Source organism: Lynx rufus, unplaced genomic scaffold (genome assembly GCF_022079265.1).
Source record: "Lynx rufus isolate CCGP_SWC_20201006 ecotype Redwood Valley unplaced genomic scaffold, mLynRuf1.p SCAF_3, whole genome shotgun sequence".
In the NCBI taxonomy this organism is placed as follows: domain Eukaryota; kingdom Metazoa; phylum Chordata; class Mammalia; order Carnivora; family Felidae; genus Lynx; species Lynx rufus.
The window spans coordinates 68579709-68592354 of NW_025814845.1; the positions used below are offsets into that span (position 1 = coordinate 68579709).

General features: G+C 40.9%; 1 protein-coding gene across 1 annotated transcript in view; it reads right to left on the reverse strand.

The window, feature by feature from the left end:
• SLC10A6 (solute carrier family 10 member 6) overlaps window positions 1–12333 on the reverse strand; it is a 29604-nt gene extending 17271 nt beyond the window's left edge. Inside the window, exon 1 of the mRNA XM_047090618.1 lies at window positions 11957–12333. Within this exon, the coding sequence (XP_046946574.1) occupies window positions 11957–12333 (377 nt within the window). The remainder of the gene's footprint in view (window positions 1–11956) is intronic.
• Between the last annotated feature and the right edge of the window lie 313 nt (window positions 12334–12646).

The following is a 12646-nucleotide window of genomic DNA, read 5'->3' on the forward strand; positions in this document are numbered from 1 at the left end:
AGTGGTCACTTAGCATCTGAGAGGACATGTTAAGTTAGGGATGACAACAGAACATCCACCAGAAATATCCCAGGTAGGCAAAGGAAAACTCAGGACCGCAGCTGCTGTCATCACTAGACACACAAATCCGGCCATCTTGGGAAGTGAAATGTAGGTGCAAGAGCTGAATGAACCAAATCCAAACAGCCTGACAATAACCAAGCCACACAACTTCACCAGGAAAACAAAGGTGAATGATCAGAACAGAGTTTTGGTCTTTGTTGAACAAAGCTGGGATGATTTCTGATAGACTACTGGGTTTGTTTATCTCTGTCATTATTGAGATTATCTCCAAATGAAAAAGATAACAAAGTTAGTGCTGCGGGTCTGGAAGATTTGCAAATACATAATATCTAGAGTAAAAATCCATCAGTTTAGAACCTTTAAAGACTCTGTATCTTGACTACTGTACTTTTATTGCATCCTATCAAATGTTATCGCTTCATCAATTTATAATATGTTGTTTCTATTTTTTCTGACTAATAAAGACTTGTTTTCCAAGTCTCTACATTTCTTAATTGGAGAACAGGACTTAGTCACACATTAAAATGCATAGCTTCAGTGCAAGGGGTAAAGCATGCATAATGGGACCAGGGGCATGGGGAGCAGAGCCGTGGAAAGAGCTCTCCTGCTTTGGACTGGGGCCAGAGAGGGGCCACCGTGCATGTAAAGAAAGACAGAGAAGCGAGTGGAGAGCTAGGAGATTACATTCGATTAAAGCTGAGAAAGGAGAGACTTCAAATGTAGGCTAAAAGCCAAAAGTAGATCAAAAAGGATGAAAACCCAAGAAGTCCACTTAGGACCATCCAACCTTCCCCAGTGTTTTGTGCCTCTACCCCAGAACCATCCTTTCCTCCACTCACCTCCACCCCCAGCTCCCAAACCCAAGCTGCCTTTTGTCCCTGTCTGGATGACAGAACCAGTGGAAGAATAAATCAAAAGGAAATGGGTAAATGGAAATGAGAGATCCTTCAGGCCAACAAAATATTTTCTAACTGATGGGGAAAATTACACAATCTGTCTAAACATGCACAAACTGCTTCTAGACACTGTTAACGCTGCTCTATTCAATGAGGTGAGGCAAATGGAGCATCGCATAACACAACTCGCGGGAAAACAAGAGTTTATCCACCTCAAATCCAGGTCCAGAGTCTGGAAACTTCTTAATATTCATTGTTTGAGTTCTCACAGCAGACCACTTTGTGCAGGGTATATGTCCAATCTGTGTCCCTGGCCCAAATGGCCAAGAGACGGGGAGGTGAACCACCTCCCAGCCCACCAAGGAGAAGGAGACCCTCTGCAGGGCTAAGGTCTTCTGCAGGGATAACAAGGGTCCTCCAGCACTTCATCAGGCCTTCAAGTCACCATCGTTCTTCCTCAAAATACAGATCACCAATGTTTCCATCTAATTACCTTGCCTACAAACCATCTATGATTATTTTGACATTTTCTACCAGAGTGTTTATACTCTTGGCAAAGCACCAACCGCTCTGTTTCAAGGATATTAAAAATACTCCTCTGCACTCTCATTCATTGCTGATGAACTTGCAAAATGAGATACTTTGACGATATAGATAAATTACACATGGGTTTACCCTTTAGCCCAACAATGCTATAGGTTATGGGAATCTATCCCTAGAATGTACTATCAAAACTATGAAAAGACACGTGCCCAAGGTTATTATATATGTATTCAGTATACCTTTTCTACCTGGCAATCTCTGGCAATAGTGTTCCAGGAGAGTAGAAGTGGAAACTGTAAAGCCCCTTGAAGCTTCAGTTTGGAAGCAATAGGGCATCACTTCTGTGTCATTGTATTAGTCAAAATAAGTCACCAGACCAGCCCAGATTCAAGGGATGGGGAATAGGTGCCCCTGTCTGGATGGGAGGACGAACCTTATCACATTACAAAGGAAGGTGCATACAAGACTGGAAGGAATCTGTGGCCATATTTTGCAATCTATCAAAGACAAATACTAAAATATTCGCAGTCAAAATAATACGTGGATTAAAATACGTATACGCAGTCAAAATAATACGTGGCCTCAAAAAAAATCCATTAGGTAAGTGGGGATAGAAATGAAATGAGATGGATCATAAGTTAATAATTGCTAAAGCTGGGTGAAGTATACCAGAGGGTTCACTATTCTTTCCACTTTTATATATATTTGCCATTTCCCACAGTAAAAAAATAAACAAATGTCCCTTCCACCTTTGTGGGAGACTGTATATCTCCCACAGTGATAGCAGTGGGAGACTGCTATCAATCTGGTGATTCAGGATTTTTTTGTATCATATTTTACATTGAGAGGCTTTGTTGTAAATCTAGTATAATGCATACACCGGCATGGGGTTATCTAAAGCATCTTCTGCCCAACCCTGGCTGGCCTTGGGCTTTCTTTTCCTTCCTCAGGGCTGCTGTGTACCTCTCTGCACTTAGAACATTCATCCTTGAGGAACAGCTCCCATTGCCCTGTAGACATTTTTATTTGCATTATCTCACATACTGTACCTTACATAAGTGCTTGTTTACCTATCAATGTGTGGTACACTTATCAGCTCTGAGTTGCTTAAGGGCAAGGACTATATTGACCTCCACACCCATAGGATCTGGCAGTCTCATGCTATAGCATCTTGGAGGAGCTCATTAAATACCAAATAAATGTATAAATCAAAGAATGAACCAATGTATCAAAACACTGGTGTTAGAACAATGTTCTCTCTGCTCTTCCTCATATGTCACATATCTGCAAGTGAACGTTGCAAATCTTAGTGAAATGATCCCTTTACACTGAATTGCAATGGTAAACATCCCAACCGTAATCCAGGAACAGAAATTTTCTATTAAAAAATAACTAAAACCATGCTTTCCCAAGTTCAAATGTGAAAAACATTTTGAGGAGCAAATATTTAGCTGATTGGAGTCCTTTTCAGAAATCCAGACTTAGGTAACTCACAAGTGATTATATATTTCCCTTCTCCTCTTATTTCTTTTAATCTTCTATTTTCTTTTTAGTCTTCTAAGATTTTCTTTTATGCAGTCCTATTTTATTGCTGCTTATTCAATGAATAGAGGCTTTTTCTTTGTTTGTTTCTCTTTGAAGCAATCACACAATACACCTTACTCTGTAGCTTGGTTGCTTTTTTTAATCCACTTAATCATAGGTATCCCTTCAGGACAATACATGAAGCTTAAACTCATTCGCTTAAAGAATGAAGAGTACACCATGATCTAAATATGTCATAATTTCTTCAATCACTTCATTAATGATGAATAAATTGCTTTGAGTGTTTTTCCATTATAAACAAAGTGATGATAAACATTCTTGTATGTATTTCCCTTGAAATAATTCTTTTTTTCTGTAGATTCCTCAAAGTGGAATTGCTTTATCAAAGGTTTGTTTTTTACTTTTAATAGATACTGCCATATTATTTCACAAAAAGATTGTTACATTTCACAATCTTTCCCACACTGAATATGATCAATCCCTTTTAATTCTCATGAGAACATTGAAAAATGCATCTCACTGATATCTTGTTATACTGTCTATGTGCTTGTGCTTTCTGTCATAGTCCCTGACCTTTTGGATGTCCTCTCCCAAGCAGCCTTGCTTGTCTGACTTTTTCTTCTTTACTTGTAGGAGCTCCTTTAAAATTAGAGTATGTATGATCATGCGTAATCAAATAGCTTCAGAGAGCTTATTGCATGGTTTTGACGACACTGATGGATTTTGCCATAATAAATAATGAACACTGAGATATTCTCATGTGTCCATTTTTTTTAATGTTTTATTTTTGACAGAGAGAGAGAGAGAGAGAGAGAGAGACAGCATGAGCGGGGGAGGGGCAGAGAGAGAGGGAGACACAGAATCTGAAACGGGTTCCAGGCTCTGAGCTGTCAGCAGAGCCTGACGCTGGGCTCGAACTCACGGACTGTGAGATCATGACCTGAGCCGAAGTCGGACGCTCAAACGACTGAGCCACCCAGACGCCCCCACGTGTGTCCCTTTTTTTAATGGCTTCTGAGTTTCTTGTCTTGTTAAAGACCTCCTCTCCTGAGGGTATTCGAATGTCGTCCCCACTTTTTACTTCTTTATAGGTTGATATTTTGTATTTATATTTTTAGCTCATCTAAAATTTATATTTTATATGGTAGAAGATCAGAGGCTAATCTATTGTCTTCTATAAAGAGGGGCAAGTATGTTAATCTAATTCACTAAATAATTTTCCACTAAATTGAAGTCCCAACTTCATTATGTGTTACATGCCAAAATGTACTCAAAATGTACTCTAATCAAATACTAGACTTTTAAACACGGTGTTTTCATAGTGAGTTTTCACATGTGATAGAGCAAATACTTCCACATAAGTTTTTTTCAAACTTGTCATAGCAGTTCTTGTACATATGTTATTCTTTATGAAGTTTAAAATTATTTTATCCTGGGGCACCTGGGTGGCTCAGTCGGTTAAGCTTCTGACTTCGGCTCAGGTTATGATCTCATGGTGTGTGAGTTCGAGCCCCCATCAGACCCTCTGCCGTCAGCACAGAGCCCACTCCAGATCCTCGGTCCGCTCTGCCCCTCCCCGGCTCATGTTTTCTCTCTCTCTCTCTCTAAAATAAATATGTTTAAAATCTTCAAAAAAATAAATTAATTTAAGTAATCTGTCCTATTAAGAATGTTTACTTTGGGGTGCCTGGGTGGCTCAGTCGGTTAAGAGTCAGACTCTTGATTTTGGTTCAGCTCATGATCTCATGGGTCGTGAGTTAGAGCCCCACATCAGGCTCTCTGCTGTCAGCACAGAGCTTGCTTCAGATCCTCTGTCCCCCTCTCTCTCTGCCTCTCCCCAACTGGTTTTCTCCCTCCCTCCCCCCCTTCTCTCTCTCTCTCAAAAACAACTTTAAAAAAAAAAGAAAAAGAATGTTTACTTTGAGCAAAGACTTCTTCCTAACTAGAGGAACAGGTAAAGGAAGAAAAGCAGTTTGCCACAGTTCTCAAACCCCTGTCCACGAAGAAGGTGTTTGGGAAGCGTTTCCAAACTCTTAGCCTACAATAATGCTACATTCCTTGACTCTTCATACTAAGTCCTGGGAGAAATTCCACATTACGTCACTCTGATCTTGAACTTCTGGAGAAATTGCACAGCATGTTTCCACTGAGTTGCTTTGGCACGAACAGCAGAAAGGTAAGATTCATGACTGTGGGACGCAAATGTGAGATTTCTAGCAGACTGATTCTATATCCTCGATTACATAGGTTTCTGCTTTCATCCTTTACACGACTGTCCAAGCCCGTGGTGTTTGGCAGATGGTGCTCTGCCAGCTGTTAGAAACACCCGCAGAACTGTAAACAGTGAATGTGTGTGAGTGCAGTGCAAAGTCACACCTTTGGTTTTATTGCCATGAAATTCCAGTGTGGCATAAATGGAGGATATAGCTAACTGGGTCTCTTGGCTGTTCACATATAGGAAAATTGTTGGCCAAAGCTGACTGCAATAAAACAAGATTCCACTTGCACTGAGAAGAATGGCATCACCATCCCCAAGCTATTACAGAAAATCATGAGACTGCTTCAGCAAGTCTGGACAAACAGGTAAATCCTGCACCTCTCTTAAAATAAGTAGATTATCTATATATGCATTATATTAAAATGCAATGTGTGTAAGTATACCATTTTGCTATTGGGTTTAAATTATTCAAATGATCTTTTAGTATCAAACTAATAAAATTAGGAACTCTGACACTCAAAACTATGACAGCACACACTTGCTTCTCCACTAGAAAAAAAAGTAAAAACCACCTGGCTAAGCAGACAGACAGGGGGTATGCTATCATATCAGGTGAACAGAGCCAGTCCTGGAAGAGTTAAAGGCCAGGTTTTCCATTCCCAGATATAAATGTTACTCCTGTCTGCTGCTTCTCAATAACAATAACTAGCATTTATTGGGGCGCCTGGGTGGCTCAGTTGGTAAGGCGTCCGACTTCAGCTCAGGTCATGATCTCGCAGTTTGTGAGTTTGAGCCCTGTGTCTGGCTCTGTGCTAACAGCTCAGAGCCTGGAGCCTGCTTCCGATTCTGTGTCTCTCACTCTCTGCTCCTTCCCCGCTCACACCGTCTCTCTCTCTTTCACACACAAATAAATAAACATTAAAAAATTAAAAAAACAATAACTAGCATTTATTCAACACTACCTGCTAAGTGTTATACCTCATGCTTTTAGATATATTTTATCTTTTCATCTATACAATAACCATATATGTAGGTAGTGTTTCTTTTTTTTTTTTAATTTTTTTAAATGTTTTACTCATTTTTGAGAGAGACAGAGAGACAGACATAGACAGAGCATGAGCAGGGGAAGGCAGAGAGAGAAAGAGACACAGAATCTGAGGCAGGCTCCAGGTTCCAAGCTGTCAGCACAGAGCCTGATGTGGGGCTCACCCCTACGACTTAGGAGATCATGACCTGAGCTGAAGTCAGACGCTTAACCAACTGAACCACCCAGGCACCCCATAGTGTTTCCATTTCATAGGCAAGGAAACTAAGGTACAGAGAGTTACCAAAACTTGCATGAAGTCACGTGGATTCAATCTAAGTTCTGTCTCTTAAGATGATCTCTGGCTCTCCACCAGGCCATGTCAGACTGACCTGAAGAATCTGAAGTTCTATTTGCCAGATGTCTGCTAAAGGACCAAGAGCTACTTTAAAGGTCAAAGGTCAAAATTGGCCACTGAAGCCCTCAGGCTCCACCACCACCCTCGGTCAGAATCCTTTCTCTGCAGTTCACGACACAACTACATCCTCAGGTAAGTATGGACCTTGTATATCAAAAGTTGTCAAACTAAAGACTGTGGCAGCTGTCCTGAGTTGCACCAATAAACTGATTGCATTTCAAGCGGGGTTTTTATAACACACACAGGCAATTAGAAACTTTCCTTCAGTCATTCACTCAATGTTGCTGGAGCGCCTACCACCATCAGGCTGGCACTGAGTATGCAAAGCTGAAGAAGCCCTCAAGGAGATTACAGACCTATTGGGTGAGGTGGATTAGGAGATGAGCTATTAAAACTCCCTCCTACAGATGATAAGAATTGCATACTTGACGCTATGGGGACAGATTGGGGAGCCATCTCTGTCAAATAGTTTAAGGAGAAACATTAAAAACTGGGGTGGAGGGAGGGGGACACAGAGACCTTATAACTTGCTTATCTTTTCCTGTTGTACAAAATACTTAAAAAGATCTCAGATCCACTTCTGGTTTATATCCAAAAGAATTGAATGCAGGGACTCTGACAGATTTCCACGCATTGCACACATAGCAGCATTATTCACAACAGCCAAAAGATGGAAATGACGGACGTGTCCATCAACAGATGAACGGATGACTACAAGCGCTATATGCATATGATATACAACCTTAAAAAAGAGAGAAAATTCTGACATGTGATACAACATGGATGCACTCTGAAGACATTATACTAAGTGAAGTAGCCCAGATACAAAAGGACAAAAGTTTTATGATTTCACTTGTACGAGATACTTAGTCAAATTCACAGAGACAGAATCGTGGTTGACAGGTCCGAAGGGAAAGGAGAGTTATTGTTTAGTGGGTACAGAGTTTCAATTTGGGAAGATGAAAACGATATGGGGATGGGTGTTAGTGACTGTACAACAGTGTACTAAGGCCACTGAACTGCACACTTAAAAATGGTGAAAATGGTAGATTTTTATGTACTGTATACTCTTTAAAAAGGACCTCAGAGAGTCTAACCCATTGACTTTACAAAAGAGGAAACTGAGGTCCAGAGAGGTAAATTGCTCAAAGTCACACAGCTCCTTGGGCAGAGACTAAAACACAGACCCTGACACAGTGCTCTTTTATCTGCCTCATACAATAACTCAGGCAGTATTTTGTGCCTGGTGAGATTCTAAGTACTTTATATATATTAATTCATTCAACCTTCACAACAATCCATGAGGTAGATTATGCTTCCCCCTATTGTAGAAGTGAGGAAACTGAAGCATAAAGAACTTATATAATCCGCCAAGATGACAGTTAGCAAGTGACAGTTCTACTTCCTGGCTCCAGAGTGGACTTCACTACTACCCTGTAATGCTAGATCTTAGTTTTCATGTCCTACCCTCAAAGGCAAGAATCCTGTCCATCTTTAGGACAGTAGGTTGCAAATATGTCCCCAATTCTTCACCCCATTCTTAGCCATGCCCTCTGCAGTGTGACTTTGCAGCTCATCCTTCAAGAGGCAGAATCTACTTCTCCATTCCTTGAATCTGGAAATGGCCAATGGAATGTGGTGGAAAGTAATGATGAACTGGTTTCCAGCCCAGACATCAAGAGACCTTATATGCTTCCTCTTTTTCAGAACCCTGCCTCTGACATATGATTGGGTCTAAGCTAGCCTGCAGGAGATGAGAGACCATGTGGAAGAGAGCCCAGCTGTCCCAGATGAGGCCATCCAAGACCAATCTACATTTATCTAGTCCCCAGACATGTAGAAGAACCCAGCCAAGGTTTGCTGAGCTCAGTCAAGGAATAGGATAATTTTTTAGACTCCCCATACATACCAGCCAGTAGCTTTCTAGAACAGTTATAATGAAGGATAATGTTATGACTAGAAGGGACAGAATTGGCTTTTCAGGCTGTGGGAACAACATGGGCAAAGGAAAGGTGGGAAAGTGCGGGGTATATTCAGAGAATAGTGAATAGTCCATTTCGACTATAGACCATTGTGCTTATTGGGAAATAAACCCAAAGAAGTAGGGTAGACCTGGCTTAGTTGCTACCTAAGTTACTAGGTGCTGAGAAGCCTTTAAATGCCTAACATGTTCATTTTCTCTTTACAATACCATAGGGAAGTGTTAGGATTTCCAGCTACAGGAAAGAGGTCGCAAGTCAGGATTTAAATATAAATGGTCTGACCCCAGAGCCAGCCTCATCCACTTACTACAAAACCATGGTAGAGAAGTATCTGTGAAGATACTTCCATTGGCCAAGAAAGAAAGTATGAGGGCCTGCCCTGAGGAAATGGCCTTGGAGATAAACAGGAAGCACTGGCTGTGAATAACCAGCAAGAGGATGGGCGACAGGTCTAGACATCGGATTGAGTGAATGAGGTGAAGACTGAAAAGAGCCACAGGGGACTGCTTAGATGCTGAGCCCAGATGCCTGGGACAGTGATCGGCATTATCTTCAGATACACAGAATGCAGAAACTGGCTCATACGTGTTGATTCTGAAATGCCCTGCTTGGGGTGAACAAACACATGAGAACTACAGGTAGATTGAATGAAGCACAGAATTAAGGCATGAGAAATATGTGAGATCTGCAGAGAGCTAAACCGCAATTTCCTCATTTGTGAAATAAAGTTATTGTTATAATTCTTCATGAATTTTATCCAGCATGAAAACAGAATTCCAATCAAGCACTGTCTCCTTTATTTTTATTTTTTTGGCCTAGAAGTTATTTTTGTTGATAATCAAGTGGGAAGAAATGTAGTGAACTTCGATATCGTTTCACTCAATAATACTGAATTTTCTCCGACTTGCAATTTTTATTGAGAGTTAAGATTTTATTCTCATATCTATAAGCTTTTGAAAATGTAATATTTAGTCACCATTCTAAAATTTCATTTCTTACAGGTTGTATTTTGCTTATTTTTTGTTTTGTTTGTGAGACTCAGAATCAATTTAAAAGGCAGGGGTGGGGGGGATAGTTAATAATTACTGCATGTACCTGGCATCCTGCATGTATATTTCCTCCTTAAAATACAGTCATGTGGGGAATAGGTCATTTTAACCCCATTTTAGAAATGGGGAGATGAGGCTTATAGGTTAAATAATTTGACTAAATGAAAAGCTAATTAGGTATAGAGTTGGCAAAGGGAAGCAAAATGAGTTTTATCTTTTATAGACTTCCTACTCACTGGTGCTTTTATTATAATGTTGGCTAAGAAAAGATGAAGTTAATAAATGTTCTCTTTCCCAGAGCAGAAGTGTTTGAGAACACTGGTTTAAGATTTATGCTCCTACTCAGAACAGAAGACCGAGTTGTGTTAATAAATTCATGGAAGAATGTGCCTAAATGGCAGACTGATGAGAAACAGATGTGACTTCAAATCTGCCTTCTTCTATGCTCAGCTGCAGCACTTGGCAACCTCCTTAGCCAATCTGAGTCACAATTTTCTCAGCTGTAACATTCAGAAAAATAAAAGGTCACTTACAAGGTTATTATGGGAACCAAGAAAGAAGAGAGAGTACATGAAAGCATCTACCTCATGCCCCTCAACAAATTCAGTAAGTAACATTTCCTTTCTCTTTCCAAAAGCAGATAGGTCCTGCATTTATCGCTGATAGGTAGACTCTGTGGAAAGAATATTTATCATCTTCCAATTATTACATTAATGATCAAGTTTATTGAATTTGAAACCACAATGCAAATTAATGCATTGTTTTGAATTCGTGATTCTTTTCAAGTCCCTGGTAAGTAGGTAACTAAAAACGTTACCATATGAAGATTAATTTCTCTGCATGGCATGAGCCCCTTAACATTTACAGGTGAAATATGTTCATGTGCTAAGCATTCAACACATGCAGGGAACTAGAAACCCAGAGCTGCAGCTGATTCACTAAAGTGAACTCCCAGCACCATCAGCACCTCTGATTCATTCCGTGCATCGCATAATAAATCTCAACTAAATGGCACACACATTGAACAAAGATTTACATTTATAAGTCATTCTTCCCCTGGGCAGGAGGTGAAACAGTTTGTTAATAAGGAAGCAAAGAATCTAGAAACACCACTGGGTTTTTTTTTGTTTTTTTGTTTGTTTGGTTTGTTTGTTTTTTTTTTTTGCTTTTATCTTTCTGATTATGACTTCTCTACTCTTTCTTCAAATGTTCTTTTTCAGCACCAAAACATGTACTCCCAAAGATATGTGATTAATTCATCCTCATTAAAGTGTAAATCGATGATAAAGCCTAATGTCTCCCAAGGGCATTTATTTACACCATAATTGGAAATAAGGTCCCTGACTTACATGAAAGGAATTAGATTCTAGTGATGAATGTTTAGTCTGCAAAGCAACAAGAAAGAACATTTTTAGGGACACCTGGGTGGCTCAGTCAGTTACGCATCCAACTCTTGATTTCAGCTCAGGTCATGATCTCACAGCAGTGGGTTCAAGCCTCACGTAAGGCTCTGTGCTGAGCATGAACCCTGCTTGGGATTCTCGCTCTCTCCCTCTCTCTATGCCCCTCCCCCACTCAGGCATGCACACTAGCTCTCTCTCTCTCTCTCTCTCAAAATAAATAAACATTAAAAAAAAAGATAACATTCTTAGTCCTAAAACTCTGTATGTTACTCTCCAAGTCAACTCATTAGGCCATCCCCCTGCACTTAAAACAAGATATGTCTATCATATACCCTTAAAGATCCTTTATCCAGTCCCCCTAAAGATTTGTTTCTTAAAGTAGACTCAAATGTAACACCTGATGAAAGCATGGAGGGTCTCATTCTGGTTCTGCCACCACTACTACCACCACCACTCCAGCTACCAAACAAACCCATCATTAGCTTCCTGGGATTCTCGGCCTACGTCTTGGGAGACTGTGAGCCAGGACTGTGGAAGCTACCAGTGTGGGTGAGAATGAGTTCATGCCTAGGAAGGGCCACAGGGTGAGGCGGAGACCTGCTTCTCCTATGACATATGAACCAACCCCACTACTCAGAGAGACAGTTGCCAGTGAAACAGAAGACAATCACAGCAAAGTACATTTTAAGCTCAGAAAGGAAACTCCTTGCAGGACTGAACTCCATAATCTCTACCTAAAGATTGGTAGGGTTTTGAACATGAACGTTTCAGTGCTATCAGGGGGAAGGCTTCTGGGTTTCCCTAGTGTAACTTACCTGAGATCCATATCTCCATCGACCCAGAAGGTGAAAATGTTTGAGATGGTTCCCCCTGGGCAGCACCCCATGACGAGAACAGCAACGGCTTGGGCTGGCTTCAGAGAGAAGCTGATGGCCAGGAGATAGGCCGTAAGAGGCATGAGGCCAAACTGGCAGAGCAATCCTACAGCAATGCCCCAGGGTCTCCTGATGTGCGACCATAGCTTCCGGAACTCCACAGAGCATCCCAAGGAGAACATGAGCAGGCCCATCATCACAGCCGTCACCACTGTGAAAACAAGTTCCAGGTTCCCATGTACCTCCAGTCCCACGGGCAACTCCTCCTCCGAACTGTTAGCAGGGCAGGCTGAGCTGCTGGAACAGTTTGCTCTCATCTCTTCATCTCCTTAAGACAGCATGACAAATGAACATCTGCCGCAACAGCTAGGCAGGTCTATTCTTCCACGTTTTGTAATAACACAACCAAGTCATGCATGGAGAGTCATTCCAATAGCTATTGGCCAGCCAGGTGATTCATCCTAATCTGATCAATGTATTCATGAGTGGCATTATAAAAGTAATTATCATGGGCATGAAACATATAATAAACTGGTAAGTAAGGCTTTCCACTTCTGTTCTTACTCACCACTGAATATTCAAGCGAAATGAGACAAGCAAATTTATTGTCAAGTGGAGTGACTGGGCTGT